Source organism: Patagioenas fasciata, chromosome 12 (assembly GCF_037038585.1).
Source record: "Patagioenas fasciata isolate bPatFas1 chromosome 12, bPatFas1.hap1, whole genome shotgun sequence".
Taxonomy (NCBI): domain Eukaryota; kingdom Metazoa; phylum Chordata; class Aves; order Columbiformes; family Columbidae; genus Patagioenas; species Patagioenas fasciata.
In genome coordinates, this window is record NC_092531.1 from 21,946,270 (window position 1) to 21,962,480 (window position 16,211).

General features: G+C 41.3%; 1 protein-coding gene across 1 annotated transcript in view; it reads left to right on the top strand.

Moving 5' to 3' along the window:
• Nucleotides 1-367: 367 nt before the first annotated feature.
• Nucleotides 368-16,211, top strand: part of ABHD17C (abhydrolase domain containing 17C, depalmitoylase) — a 29,635-nt gene continuing 13,791 nt past the window's right edge. Inside the window, exon 1 of the mRNA XM_065847744.2 lies at nt 368-1,698. Within this exon, the coding sequence (XP_065703816.1) occupies nt 1,166-1,698 (533 nt within the window). The 5' untranslated portion in view covers nt 368-1,165. The remainder of the gene's footprint in view (nt 1,699-16,211) is intronic.

Genomic DNA, 16,211 nt, shown 5'->3' on the forward strand with positions numbered 1-16,211 from the left:
ACGCTGCGGGAGGTCAGGGCGGCCCGGGCACCGAACGCCGGGAGGGTAAAGAACCCCCGGTGGCGCGAAATGGCCCCCGCGCCCTGCCCGCCCCTCAGCGCTGCCCCCGGCCCCGCCGCGCATGCGCCAGAGCTTGGCGGCCGGGGAGTGGGGCGCGAACGCTCCTGCCGCACGTGACCGCGGCGGGGGGCTCCCTTAAAGGGCCAGGCGGCGCGCTCCCCGCGCGGGTAGTTGTGTCCCGGCTCTTTTCACGGGCTCTCGCTTCTCTCCCGCCCCTCCCCTCCCCGCGCACCTGCTGGGCGCCCGGCGCAGGGCCTAGGGGGCGGCCGCGAGCCGCGGCGGGCGCTGCGGGCAGCGCTGGGCACCCGCCTCCTCACCCGCCTCCTCACCCGCCGGCACCTGCGGCTGGCGGCCCCGCTCCGCGCCCGTAACCCGGAAGCGGTGCGGCTCGCGAGGAGGGGAGGGCGCCGGGACATGGCCGCTGCCTGCTCCTGACTGCGCGCTGCAGCCGGCATGGCCCTGCCCGCGGCGACGCGCGGCTGAGCCTCGACCTTGCCTTCCCCTTCCCCTCCTCCTTCTCCGCCGCTCGGACGCTGCCTGGGCCGGGGGCGGTAGCGCTGAGGGCCCCCTTGCTGCCTTGCGGGGACCGCGGGGCTGTGGCGGGTGGAGCCGGGCAGGCGCCGGGGCCGCGAGCGGTGCTGGGTGGGAAGGGCCCGTGGCTGCATGTTCCCGGCTGGGCCGGCTCGGGCGCGGGGGGCGGCTGCTTGTGGTTCTGGAGCGAGGTACTGAGCCCGAGCATGGGGGGATTTATTTTATAAATGTGTGCATGTACGTGAGATTTATTTTCTTTGAGGGGATCTAGGGTGGTGCTTTAGAGGGTCGCGTTTACTGTAGCATTAGTTGTGGGATTTTTAAGGGCTGCTCGTACTCCATTTGTATTTTGTGGGGTTGTGTGTTTTTTTTTGCTATAAGCACGTTTTCAGGCTGTGAAGGGCTGCACTATTTTTGCTGGACTGTAGTTCCTCCAAGGCTGTCGTTGTTTGCGTTGTGGGAGGGCAGCTGGCAGCCTCGCAGGAAGGTGCGCAGGTCGCGTTGGAGGAGGGCTCTGGGCTGCTTTTGGTTTGACTTCTTTCCAGCATAGGTTAGTTTTTCTCCAGTGTCTCTGATGCCAGAACAAGGGCCCAGAATGAACGGTTTCTCTCTGGGCGAGCTCTGCTGGCTCTTCTGCTGCCCACCTTGCCCCAGCCGCATTGCTGCCAAGCTGGCCTTCCTGCCCCCGGAGCCCACCTACACCGTGCTGCAGCCCGAGCAGCAGCAGGAGGCCGGGGCGGCGGCCGGGGCAGGGACCCCGACGGGATCAGGCACCTGCAGTCTGCACCTGAGCGAGCGGGCGGACTGGCAGTATTCGCAGCGGGAACTGGATGCTGTGGAAGTGTTCTTCTCCCGCACGGCTCGAGATAACAGGCTGGGCTGCATGTTCGTACGTTGTGCCCCCACTGGGCGGTACACCCTGCTCTTCTCGCATGGTAACGCCGTGGACCTGGGCCAGATGTGCAGCTTCTATATTGGCCTTGGCTCCCGCATCAACTGCAACGTCTTCTCTTATGACTACTCTGGCTATGGGGTGAGCACCGGCAAGCCCTCTGAGAAAAACCTGTACGCAGACATTGATGCAGCCTGGCAGGCCCTCAGGACAAGGTAAATGGATACTGGGGACAAGGTATTTCTGTATCTCTATTTAATCCTAGTAAGTCCGGTGTCTGCACAATTAACCTGCTGAGAGGTGTAGGGGAAGGGTTTGTAGATGGTTTGAGTTATTTCAATGGCCTCACCAAATGTTGCATCAACAGCTACAACATGATTTGCTGGATGGCTTCGTTTGTTAAAAGGAGGGACTTTCAGCAACCTGGTCTAGTGGAACATGTTCCTGCCCATGGCATGGGGATTGGAACTCGACGATCTTTCCCTTCCAACACAAACCATTCTGTGATGCACAAACCCTCATTCTTGGCCTTTTTCTAGATTTAGGGGTTTATTTATCTCTATTGTATGTTAGCCATTGCTTCACCACTGAAAATCTCCATATTGTACTGTTTGCAGTTTGAGCTTGCAGAATGCAAAACACCCTAGTGTTTGAGACTGGCCAACCACTGTCTATGCTTAGAGGTAGCCCCGGTGAGCCAAAGATTTGACTGAATTTGGCCAGTAGGAACAGGGAGCCCTTGGCTTCTAGGCAATCCTGAGGAGAGCTGCTGCCTCTGGGTCCTTGCTACAACTGGTTGCCATCCCAGGGCCTCTGTTGCTTCTTCTGTCCACAGAAACAATGAGCTCCTTTTGCTGTTGCATAAGTGGTTCTTAAAGTAGGACCTCACAGAACATATCCTGAAAGAGAGAGCTTTAAAAAGCTTAAATTGTTGCAGCACGGCAAGAGACAAGAATGTTGAACGTTTTCTTTTCTTGGCTCTGGGGTTGAGTATTTAATGTCTATCTTGGGGATATGCACCAGCTTCAGAAATAGTGACAAGAGTTGTTTCTAATTTAGATAATTGGCTTTTCAAGGATCTGGGGATTGATCAGTTGAGGAGTCCAAACGGCTTTTGACAGTGACCTGCCCAAGTCAGGTTAAGAGCATGAGGGAGGAAGGTTTAGGGGGAAACTACTCTTTCATAGCACGTGTTCTGACTGTTCGGTGAGTAAACCAGATTCTGGGTTTGGTTTCCAGGGTACACTCTCAAAAAAATAATTGCTTGACTCTAAAGAATGTGGTTTTATGTAAAGAAATGATTTTGACATGTTGTATGCACAGTAAATTACTAAATGCCACTGTTATGCATATGGATTATGTAAATAAGGTTTAAGGGAGGAAAAGTGCTGTGTCTAAGCCAAGCCTAGTTAATGCTTGTCCTTCAGTTACTGGTTTCTCTGTTTTACTTAATGTTTAGTTGGATGATATTTTTTCATGAAAGCCTTGTAGAGCTCCAAAAAAGTGCTTTCACATCTGCCTGGAAGTGTTCCTCAACAGGCATTTAGCACGTGTTGAAGATCTACATGGATCCAGAAATAACAGCTTCCGTCACTTAAGTTTTTGGAGAATCCTGTTGATGCCAGCACATGCCTGGATTGCTCTGAGAGAATTGAGCTCTTTCTATTAAAGTGTTACTAGAGGAAGTTTATGGTTTTATATTGGAGTCCTTTCTGTAGTTTGTACAAGGTCTAGGGTCAACCTTCCTCCTTCAGTTGAGGGGTTGAAATTTCCCAACTCTTAAGTCTGCCATTTTCGTGAGTCCCGTGTCTTAATGTTACCTTGAGAGCACTGTTAGAGAAGTTGTGTTATCATTGGTTAGATTTCCAGGAACCAGAAGAAATATTACAGTATTTTAGGTGCCCAGTAAAGAAATCAGTTACTGTAAAATATGAACTTTAAAAAATTAAGTTAATTCTGTCTGTTAATAGATAACTGTCTTCATAAAACATATGAGCCAAAACAATAGTCATTCTGATGATGAGTTCTATAAGCAGTTGTGTAAACTTTACAAGGCTGATGGTTTCTTATCACTTTTTGCTAAGTCCAAGTGGCTCACAATCAAGTGAAATACTCTACTGTAAAAAATACAAGTCCTCTTCTTGAGGTAAAATGTCATATTATACCACTTCTGCTGCAGCAGTTCGTTGGTAGCTTCCAAGGGTTTGTATATTCTTTCATTCTTAATGCAAATTCCTAACATTTGTCCTGTAGTCACATGGTGGTGTACTGTAATGTGAAGTCTTAAAATAGGAGAGGTTCACTATGCCATCGAAAGCATTTAGTCTGTGGGAAGCTGTTGCTCTTCTGAATCCACCACATGTTCCACCTGGCACCAGAAAGGAATTGTTAAAATGTTGGAAGTCTGAGGTTATTATTGTTATTTTTTTCTCCAATTGTGTCTATGAAATACCACTGATACTTAGCAAATATTAATTTATCAGTGTATTTTGAAAGTTGCCCGGAGTAAGGTGGGAATTAACCCTATAGTTGGTCAAAACAGGCTGTGGACAAATTGTAGAAATGATGGTGTGCTGACTGTGGTCGCAAACATGGCTGCAAATTTTGACTGTATTTTTTCAAGATACTGAAATGAGGGTCTTGCTATCACATACACCTTTAGGTATCAAACCTTATGCAACAAATTATTATAAAACTATCTTGCAGGTAGTGGATGAAAAACGAAATAATCAAGTTTTTTGGTCAATTTCGGTTATCAACCTGTCTTTGGAGAACCAGTGTCAACTATTCTCAGTTCTTTTAATCTTTGTAAAGAGTAACCTATTTTCCTTAATTCTAACCAAATTAATATCTCTCCTCATGAATAAGTATACTCTTAAAAGGTAATTTTACTAGTTATTAAGTTTGAATGCTAACTGTCTTTCAGCCCAGGTAAAGATGTTGACATATTTTATTCCCTTGAAATGAGTTTTTATAGGTGTTCCTTCAGAGGTCTAACTGTAGCATTGGTTGCTCTAGTTCCAATATCAAGTATTAATAGGTAATTAATTTGGGCTTTTATATGTATTTATTTCCACTTGATTAACAGTTTTCCATCTGGTGTCTAAATATTTCTCAAAAAGAATCTTCTGTTTCGTTGCTTCAGATGCCATTTTTTTGTGGGTGTTTCGTTTTAGGCAGGTTGGTCTGTTTCTGTTCTGTTTGTTCCAGAACCATATTGAACAGAAGCTGTATCAGACTCTGTCTTCTCTCACGGCCCATATGGTTTTAAGTTTCTGCTTTTTATTGAGATGTGATTAACTCTAATCTGAATATCTGATTGACTTAGTACAACATCTGCACAGAAGGCCTTGATTGTCATCCTCCCCCCCTTTCCTGAATTCCACATGGGAAGGTTAAACTTTCTAACACTTTTACATTAAGACAATGTACAGTACTTGTAAACAGGATACACACATAGGGTTTGGATACAGTGCTTAAGCACAAAACCATGGCTGCATTGTTGATGATGTGCTATTTATATTAAAATAGATTTGTATGTTCTCTAAAAATGTGGAGAAGACTTGTGAAATGTTTTAAAATCCCAGTCAAATGAAAGAAGTTACTGCTGCCCTGCTCATTGCTTCTGTAGCAGAGTTTCAAAGAGGAGAACCTATTAGTCCATCTTATAGATATTGAAAGAGGTGAAGAAATGTTGATAAATAGGTTGGAAGATCTGTTCCTGTTGCATTTAACAACATACAGCTTGATGTTTTTCATGGTGCACAATATCAACTAGTGTCTTCTGTTTCTATTTCAGCTTTTGATAAATGATAGATATTGTGATGTTTAAATCCTTCATTCTCAAAATACGTACATTTGAGTTTGTCATTAAGTTCATAGGAGAGCATTAGATCACTTCTGTTTTTCATTAAGCTTCTTAGTAAATATGATGAAAGTAATTGAATTGTGAAATGCTATATTAAAATTAAAGGGCTTTTGATCAATGGATAGCAGATAGTTGAGACTGTTTAAATAGTTGTTACACTTTTCCCTTAAATTTAATGTTGAAAACCCCCAACACCAAACCTTTTATTATATGAGAATGTTATTATTTGTGGTGCTGATTATCAGTATCCTCTTATTGCTGTTTCCTCTGCAGGAGTTGATGGAAAAGTGTTACCATTTTCATTTGAGTAAAATTAGGAAACCCACCTAATTGGATTAGGCTGGAGTGATAACTAATCTTCTGAGGTTGTGTCAGTTTAGTTTGTCTCTATTCTGATTTGCTGAAGTGGTTACAGATTTCTAGGTGAAAAATAGCTTCAGGGGCTTTTACCTTGATTCATAGAAATAGTTAATTTCTACTTTAATTTTCTTTGCAAGAGAAACTTCTTTTACTGACGCTGTGTTTCTGTGCGTGGTCTAACCTGAGTTCTTTGGATTGAATGCTTGGAGATTTCAATAAAAAGATACCAACTAAATTCCTGACATGGGCAGTGCTTGGCAGAGTCACTATAAATAGTCCCGGAGTTACAGGGTTCCCTTGTTCATGGTGCGTCACCTGGTAGGGTTTTTTTTCTGTCATCGACTTTGGGCTATTTCCCACTCCCAGTTTTTTAATAACGTTGATGTGGTGTCTGCAAAGGATTGTTTAAACTCTAAAACTGAACTTATTCTACCTGCTGTAGTCAATACGTCAAGAAAAACTGCATACAACTTTGCTCAAAAATAGAAACATATGGAAGAGTCTCCTGTTGTCTGTGCAGTGAGCAGAGATTAATTCAGATGAGCCTCCCAGGGACAAATACCAACAACTGTTTAAAACAGGTGCTCTGGTAATTGAAGTTATTCAAAATGTTTACTGAGCTTTGGTTCTATTTCATGGTTTAGTCACTGAAGTAGAAGCAGTTGTGTTAAGTATTTACCCATTGCTGTCAGGGCTGCAAGATCAAAGCTTGCTTTTTTTTAAAAGAAGAGGTTTTTCACTGTCAATAACATTTTGCAATTAGTGTTATTTGGGAAGAAAAATAACCTGCCAAAGAGCCTTTGGCTAACTATGCTTGTTATCTGGGGTGTAGATAGTCCTGAAATTCAGCTGCCTGAACTGGAGATGTGGGTTTAACCTGCCGTACAAAGGTGGTAGGACCTGGTTCCCAACACCATCAGAGCATCATAAAGGTTTCTAGAGGACCATGTTGTTTAAATCCTCCATGCTGAACTGACTAAGGCTTTCTGTCTGCTTTTAGTGCTGCTAAATTGCGTGAAATGTACGAGGCAGCTTCTCCCTGTTCTCTCTCTGAATAGTGTGTCACCTTGTGAGATTGAGCTGCTGGTTGTCTGAGGGCAGCTGTGTGACCTGTGCATGTTGCTGGTAGCACTTGGATTTGCTCGGTTTGTTCTTAAGGGGAAGATGAGCTGGGCTGTGTAAACCTCCGTGCTTTTGCTCTGAAGCCGGCGTCAGTCTCCAGTCCATCACAACTTCAAAACCAAAAAATCCCTCTGAAGTTCAACGCTTATCCTTTGTTACTCTGCTATCTTGCAGTGTTTCTAAGTGCTGAGCTAAGTTTCCAATAGCTTATTACTTGTGAACGTAAGTAAAAAGAACAAATTAAAAAAACAATTAGCAGTGCCATCCAGGACTGTAGATAGCTGTGTGTATAGGTAAGAGCACATTTCAAGCAACAAGTGTATCTGCCAGCAAGTGGTTTTATGGGGAAAACTGACACTTCTTGAGCAAATGGATATTTATATTTCCATATTGAATGAAGAGAACAGGTTCTTTTTGGTTTTCTGTATTTTTGTTCCTGTGATGCTTCCTCACGTGGAGATGGATGAGGATAAGGTGCCAAACAATTAGCTGTTTGGAGCCCAACTTGTGTAGCGTATGTCTGAATTTCATATTTCATTTTAATACAGCATTTGCCTGGTGGAGAAGGCAATGTGATTGCAGTAACTGTTAAACCCTGCCCCAAAACCACTTTTAGGCAAAACATCAAGAAATTAGTTCCTTAGTTTCATTCTGTGTTGGCTTTTATGACAACAGTCTTGAAGTTATGTAGCACTAATAAATTAAATGAACAAATAACATAGCTGGTGTTTTTCTTTCCTAAAGCCGGTAATAATTTTAATGAATAACTAACACTCCCTTCTGCCCTCCCTCACAAATATAAATCAATTACAAGAGTGCATTGGAAGCAGTTGAAATGAGTCATAAAATAAGCTGTGAATATGTTGTACCTAACATGCTTGTGCACATGCGGACTTGCTTTGGCCAGTTAGCCCCTAAAAAGGGCAGAAGTCTTTCTGTGTTGATTAGGAGAGAGTTTCAGTTGCTACTGTGCTTGAGAGAAATAGAAGGTGTTTATCTGGGTGCAAGATGAGGGGTTCCTTGTGTTTTCTTGAATCTAGGAAAGGCACATCTTTCCAGTTTTTGAACACCGGTGGTTCTTGTATGTCTTTTCATGTTCATTTGAGTATATATTGACTGTTTATATTAATCTGAAATAGAAATAATTAAGGATTTTTTTCTGTCTAACTCTAGAACCTTGAGAGTATGTGGGCTAAAATACAATAGGTGGGCAAACCTCTTGTGTCCATAAGAGTCAGTGGATAGTTGAGATTGCTCGAGACTGTAACTTGTGAACTGAATAAGCAGTTTCAGTGACCCATTTGCTGCTGCTTTGTCTTGGCTGTCCTGCTTTCCAGTTTTTAGATTAATGACACACGCTGATCTTCGCATGCTCAGCCTGATATCTGATGATGATGCTAAATTTCATTTCTGCTCTCAAACTGAGTGTTTTATTGGTGTGGATTTTTTGATGTGTCAGGTTTTGTAGGCAATGGACGTGTGTGATTGTAAACCCGGGAAAATCTGTTTGAACACGGAGAAATAAAGGTGCTTTTAATAGAAGGCTAAGAATGTAGAATGGGATGAATACTGCACAGTGTCAGCTTAAGGACTGAGGAACATCTTTGTGTTCTGTATTCCAAAGGCTAATTTGAGAAAAATGGGTTATTGTGGCATGTTTGTCTGCGGGTAGCACAGCTCCATGTGCAATCTCAGAAAGGTGCAAACATAGGCCAGTTGTATAACAACAGTGTTATACTGGCATTATCTGTATCCATATCTTTATCCAATATTTTTTTAACCACTATGTTAGCTTTACAGAACAAAGGTGCTCCTATTGGTGTTAAACATTGTGGTTGGGTTTGCTGACCATGAGACCAAATAATACAAAGGCACAAAATTGTGCTAAACAATGGGATTTGGCTCAGTGCCCACCCACCTTCTCACCCTTGGTTTTGTGTCTCTGGATGAACATGTGCATGTCTTTGGGAAAATCCCTACAATAACAAAATAAATCTGTAAAATCTCTGCTTTCAAAGAGGGGAATTCCATGTGGGTTTATAAGTGATGTTGATGTGGAAGATGAGGTTTTAAGTTAGTACATTTGCCTCAAAGTCCAGGGGGAAAAATTTAAATTAGAGGTAATCTCAAAGTACTGCTGCTGTTTTATTTGGTATTGCAAATTTCTTAGAAAAACTTCATGTATGCTCTCCTGACTGTGATGTTATTTATCGACACAATTTTTTGCAGTTCTTTCTAGGTACTCTGTTCAATATGAAAAAGCTTTTTTAAATTGCTAATTTGAAATTAATTGTTGGTTTAGACAGTTCGGGATGTGCTTTTAGGAACATCTGTGTTACCATGCCTGATTAAAAAATCCTGCTTACATATAGAAATGTTCTTTAAGAACCTTGACTCTTGTGAGCCGTGTTTATCAACCAAGGCGTGCTGCTGAAACAAGCTGCATACATCAGTGTCTGGCAAATAACCCCTCTCAAGGCATGTGGTGTCAGCTAATAGCTTGAATATATTTCAAAAACCAGGTTTTTTTACAGGACACTGCCAAATTTCTGAAGATCCCAGTATGTTAGAGCAGTTAAATTTAACTTCGTGACATGGCATGGCCGCTTCTTTTTGTTTGCAGCAAATGAACAACTATGGAGTAATGGATGAGATCCAACAAGTGACAATTCTGAGACCAACTTCAACATGTTTCTTAGGAAAGCACCCTTTAAATAGTACGGCTTGAAATGTTTCTCTTTAGATAAGATTGTCTAGAAAGGATTTTGCTCAGATTATAGGATCTTTCCAGACATTCCTCCTCTCTGCTGACTTTTAGTTAGCTTTGCTTTGGGTGTTCTCGTAGAACTTGAGAAATGGTCTTCAATATCAGCGAAGAAGCAAAACCAGCTCTATGTTTTTTCCAGTGTACAGATAAACTGAGATAGTGTTCAGATTATTTTATCATTATTCCATGAACCTGAATGGCTATTTATACTAAATTAAACAAGACACTTTGTCTTAACTATTACGCTCTACAATAAACTGCAAGCCTTAATAACATGCAAAGTAGAAGCCGGTAGTAATACGGGAGTAGACTTCTGTTAAGCGTTTTGCTACCAAAATGGTACGTACAACCATCTGCACTTTAAAGGAAGTTTTGAGTGGTTAACTTGCTGCCTTAAGCATTGGACTGGTTTGTCTGTACAGATCTTAATCTTTGTTCAATCTCTCTATAGTCTTCCCCAACATCTGATTAATTCATTTAAATCATTTGGCTGTACGACTGCCCGGGGAAAGTGGCATCTTTCAAGAAAATGGTCTTGTTTTTGAAGCATGTTCTCTGGGGCACATTTACACAAGCCTTCTCCAACATGCTAGTTGTTCTCTATAGGTTAATTTCTCACTGAAGTGTGTGTATATTTTGGTGTGTCATTGTGATTTATTTTTTTAAAATTGAAGTAGCTAATTTGGTATAATGTTGATTTTGGAGGTGTTCCCTGGACAATTCTTACCTTGAGGCCCCTGGTCAAGAGCCAGTCAGTCTCCTCTTTCCCCTGAGACTGGAATGTACTTCAACTTGTATATTAATTTGCATTATGTACTTTCTTCGTAATACTTTTGTTGTTCCCTACTGTAAAAAGTTTGTCTATTTTTCTAGTAAAGCATGTTTTTAATATGTCTTAATACTACAGAAAAAGTGTTTCAGTGTGGGTATGAACATCTTATCAAGTTTAACCAACTGTACCAGAGCTGTAGGAAGAGGTGGAGCAGTGTTTCAGCTGCAGTTTTGCTATTTTTATGCCTACTAGTTGATGAATATGTAACCTTTGCCTCACACTGGTTAATAATTACACTGTGACTTGGCAGACATCACAGGCATCTCTTTCTGATGCAAGAAGCACCTTTTCAGGTGTTAGTACAGTAGTTCAAGGCATCGAGTGGTGTTTTAGCCTTAAGCCTGACCAGTGAACCTCAATATCTGAATCTCTGCCATCTTTCAAACTTCTCTGGTGCAGAAATTCTCTGCCCTCTCCTCTGAGCTCTTGCTATTTATTCATGTAATGTCATGTTCACCTGTAAAGCTCCCTGTGCATAACAAAACGTTGTTTTTTGAAATTTGTACTAAAAATCAATCAGATAATGCAGAAACTGCTGTCTGCGGAGGAATCCAGGCACAAATATAGTTGTTTTTTTTAAAAAGGAATTATTGTAAAGTGTATTTGCTTTAACAAAGAATGAAGATGGCAATGTACTTGAATTCAACTTGGATCTGAATTCTTGATGTAAAAGATAAGATAGTCATAAAACCTTAATGTCCACCCAGTTTTGTAGAGGGTGTGGAGGTTGTAAATTCTCCTTGGTTTATTGAATTCTTTTATATCCTTTATTATTCTGCTGGGACCATGTGAGCTGGCGCCAAATATACCACCCTTCCAAATGGGATGTCCCTCTGTCAAAGCTCATCTAAGATCTGTAGACAGTTTTGTGTAGAGCATTGAACAGACACTATTGATACAAATAAGATCTGACACTTTCCAATTATTATACGAAATTACCTTTTCCATCCAAAAATCCACTTCAATAATGTTCATAATGAGGAAAGTTAAACCTAAGGATCCTGGATGTTTTTAATGTGAATGTAGCTCTATACTTGTTGTGTTTCAGCAGCAGAAACTGAACTGAAGATTATTACTCTTTGCTTGGACATTCACAGCAATTTTATATTTTTCTTTTTATTATTATGAAGCGAGTGTTAATTCAGAATAAAGGAAGGAATGTTAGATTAAATTTGGCTAATTTGTATTCGATGATCTTAAAGGTCTTTCCCAACCAAAGTGATTCTAATCTTATTAATGAGATTTTAAGGGGGGAGAGGACAACTCAATTCAGCAAGCACTGTTTGCCGTTTCTTACTGGTTTTCTTCCTTCCGCTATTCCCATGTGCTTCTGATGTGAACTTTGTTCCTTCCTGCTCTTCCCTGTAGAACTGACCAGGCTTCTTCCTTAAATATTTTTTCAAATTCTCATTAAATATTTATATTTTGCCTCTGTCTTGGAAGCTTTGTGATATTAGGAGAAAGGGAAACACTGCTCATTTGTAAGATGTACCTATGTGGAGAGCTAAGTATGAAAAATATGCATTGGAGGAGAAAACAGCAGTAGCTTATAACTAAAAGCGCATGTGTCATGAAACGGTGAAATGAAGAAAACCTCCGTAGCTGAAATGTTACTATCCAAATTGGCATTTGGCCATAATGTAGACATTAATACACCTACTTTTCCAAGCACTGTTATCTGTTATTTCAAAAATAGAATCTCCAGCATCACGAGCCTTGTTTATGCCGTACTGGTTTATTGGTAGCAGTTCAGTGCCGGTGTGGCCTGCACTGCAATTACTGAGATTTTTTTCCTGCATAACCAGTTGTTCTGTAGCAATACCACAATAAAGTGCTTTACAAGGACTGCATCACAGATAAAGCAAACAGGACGATGAATAACGTCATGGTCCAGGAAGCTGCTTCTCTTTTCTCTTTCATTTTTCTTTTCTGTTTTTCCAAGATGCATCTACAGGATAGTTTCTACTAGTTCAACATCGACTGAAACAATATGCTTAAGTGATTGCATTAGCAGTTGTCCATGAGCCACTGCTGGGTATCACTGCTACGTGTGGAGTAGCTGACTCCTAACTGGCGAGCATCCTGTTTTGAGCGGGAAAAGTTGGCTACCAAGAAATCTTTCACCAAAAAGACTACAAAAGCAATTGGCCCCATTAACTAGAGGTGCTGGCAGAAAACAAAGTGTGCGCTGTGACCAACGCTCAAACCTCCTGATTTGTACAATCTGGGCAAAATGGCTTTTACTTCATAGATGCTCAGGGGATGCCAGATAAGACAGCTGGATAAGCTGAGCAAGTGTATATGACCTGGTTTCAGGACTGAATTTTCTGATGTGAGTTTAAGAAAGTTATGAGGAAGTTAATACTTTTCTAAACGCGCTGAAGTACCATTCCTGTTTCTTAGATTAACGTTTGTTACTTTAGAGTAGGTAACATTTACTGATGTTTCTGCATGTAATTAAATGCAGATATCTGTTTCTGTAAGAAATTATTTCGTTCTGCTATCTTTTCACGTTCCTGGAGAGCACAAAGCAGGTTTCATGAGCACTTCAACTCAACAGGAGAAGCACAAAGGAGAAACTTTGTGCTAGGTTTTATTGTTAACAGTTCTAAGTAGAATTTACTGGGAAAAAGGAGAAGGGATTTGGTCCCTGGGTTTGTGATGATAGGGGCTTTGGCTAGGGAATTTGATTTTTAAGCTCTGGACTAGTTATCTACGATCTGCTGTTTTAGAACATTTTCTGTTGTTAATCCTGGTCAATAGCTATATATTTTTTTAATTATTTTTATATTGACTGTTACTGGAGCTCGAATGTTCAGTGTGCTAAAAGTTAATTAAAGGAACATGCACAAGAGGAAAACGAAGTGTAAAACAGTGCAGGTTTAAATATTGGCTTGATAATGTATAGATTTTGTGGAGCAACAGCTCCTTAATCCTGGTAGACTCAAGTCAGCCCATCTCTGATTGACAAGAATAGAACATAAGGGTGCTTAGGAAGAGAGGAATTGAATATGATTTAAAAGTCAGACTGCTGGTATAAAAACGGTGAGGACAGAAAAGAACACTGAGGTTTTCTTGTTTCTGAAAAGATGATGGACAAATCTTTTCTGGTAATAGATTGCTTTCATGAAATGACTGTCTTCTATTTGGCAGTTATCACTCTTGGTGTTTGTTAGAATATTTAACGAATCTAGCAGAAAATGAATAATTGAGATTAGGCAAGAGACTCATTGGGAGAGTAATGTTCCTCTGTGAGGCTGTGAATTTGCCACTTCTTTGAAAGGAGATGCTGAAGTGCATACAGATCCATGCTGTAATAAAGCTCAGTGTTTGGAGCAATTTCAAAAATGGTGTTTTCTCCGCTTATCTGGGGATGGGGGAAAAATAGAGGTTACAGTGTCACTTTTCCAAAGTAGCTTTTTTTCCTATTTATGATTCACAAGACGTGTCAGTGCTGAGGACGTGCTGATTGTTTTGATTTTTAAATCAAAAGAAGATACCGCCTTCTTTAAATCTGTGGAAATGGTTAGTGTAACTCGAAGAAACATGAAGTATTTCCTGAGAATGAGGGAGGACTATACAAGCAGAATATGTGATCTCCTGGGTAATGCAAGCCATGACACTTCACTTGGCTTCTGCATAGAGCGCTTCAGAGACATTGCAGATCTTCGAGAGAAGCCCCCGTCGTGGTTAATAACTTTGTTTGCTTTCTGCAGTGCTTGAGCATATTAGCATAACTATATAAGGGATAAGTATATACTGCCTGCTGACTCATCTTCATATAATGCTGGCTGATAAAATATTAATATACTGAGGACAGATGCATTCATCTGCAGTTGGTTCTTTTTGGGAATATTAGGCCAGTTCATTGGGAACTAATCATTTTCATATCAGGACCTCTCTGCCGTTCTTGTCCTTTCTGCCTTCTCATCACCTTTCTGTCAGAGACTCTCAAATCACTGCTGGAGCTAAACTGAGGCTTCTGAATGGGAAGAAATGATATTTCCAGTTTGTCTGCTTGCACACTTGCAAAACCTTATCCATTCCAGCTGCCATGTAATCCTCTTGGACTCTGATGTTCTGTGGGAGAGATTGAGTTCAGATTCCCAGGGATCTTTGAAGAACGGTGTGAAAATGGCTTTAACTTGGTCTGCTGTAATAGAATTTTGGATACAAGCACCTGCTACTTCCTGAGACTGCTCAACTTTTTCTTTGTTCTCCTCTGTTAGAATTATGGGATTAATACTTGAATCTTTTTTTATCAGCTTGTTTTTCTGGATATAGTTATGATTGTCTTTAAGTGACGTGAGGAAAATGCTTATCAGTGCCACGTATTACACGTTTAATGGCTTATCGAGGAATCACAGAAAAACTAGTCATTTAATGCTGTTAATCTTTGGAAATGTGAGCTTCTTTGTAAAACCTGTTGATAAAATAGCTTTTAGAGATGGAAATGTAAACAGACTTACAGTAACATAGGTAGAGGAGAATGCAAGAAAAAGGCAAGAATGCAAAAATTCCCGCCAAAGCAAACTACAAAAAAACCTCCACACGCAAAAGAAAATGTTAAGAAGTCAGTTGAGTTAAATCAGTGATGGGATTAATTAACTGAGTAGTTCCAGGGCCAAGCCCTATAGGATATCAAAGGTTTTGAGTGGTCTGCTTTGATTTTCTTTTTTCCCCCCTCCATTTATCCTTCCTAATATGAGTCTCCAATGGATTCATCCCAGTTCAGGAAACCATTCACTTCTAGAGCATCTAGACAATTGCCTTCAGCAGAATTTATGTATACTTTTGGTTTAAGATCCTTAGGTTGGGAATACCTTTTTTGTTAAGTTATAGTGCGTATAGCTAACCAGCTGTGCAAACCTAAAAGTGTGAAATTTTAGGTGAAGTTTGATTACAGTTTAGTGTTAGTCTTGTTTCATTATATGCTTATTCACTGATGACTATTTTCAGAAACTACATCCTGATATAAAGAAAACTGAACTGGTGCCATTTTTTTTTGTCTTGACTGTTCTGATTTGTGCACTTCAGCAATTATTCTGTGTTTTGTGAGCAGCTGAGCTGTACCTGGTGAAAGGGGGGGATATTGGCGGTGGGTGCAGGCAGCAGCTGGGTCAAAAGCCACTCTCTCCTTCTCAGATAAGTAATCCCAGAGGCTGAAGTCTGCAGCTCATGGCAATTCATGCTGCACCCGGATGGCCTTAAACTATTATTACATGATGCTGTAGGTATGTAGAGGTAAGACAAATACATCACAAAGTTAATTTGGTGCTTGATGTAAAGCGGAGTCAGGATAAGAGCAATGCTCAAGCTTGAGGTGTCAGGGATGCTCCAGTAAACAGATGGGAGTACTGAAAGAATAAAGCAGTGCTTCTGAACAGAAGAAGCTTTGAGAACTGTTGGAGAGCAGCAAGATTTCTTCCTCCAGACCCGTAAACCCTCAGTCCCCCAGCGCTGAGCCAAGGGTGGTGAGGAGGGTTGTGTGATGGGCTTGGGAGCGGGGCCAGAATGCATTGGCTCGCTGTGAGTTTTCAGCCTCAGGAACAAGGCAAACCTCTCCAGTTTGGAAGTAACTGGATTCTAAGAAACAGCTGTGAAAGCACAAAACTTGTGGGACTGCATAACCAGTGTTAATATTTGCACTTGGGTTGTTTTGAAGGTTTCCTAGTGAATCAGAGCACAGCTTCTGCATGAGTTGACACATACTTGTTTTACCTGAAGTCTTTACATAAAAAGATTTTGTGCTTAGGTACATGGATATCATCAAATCTTT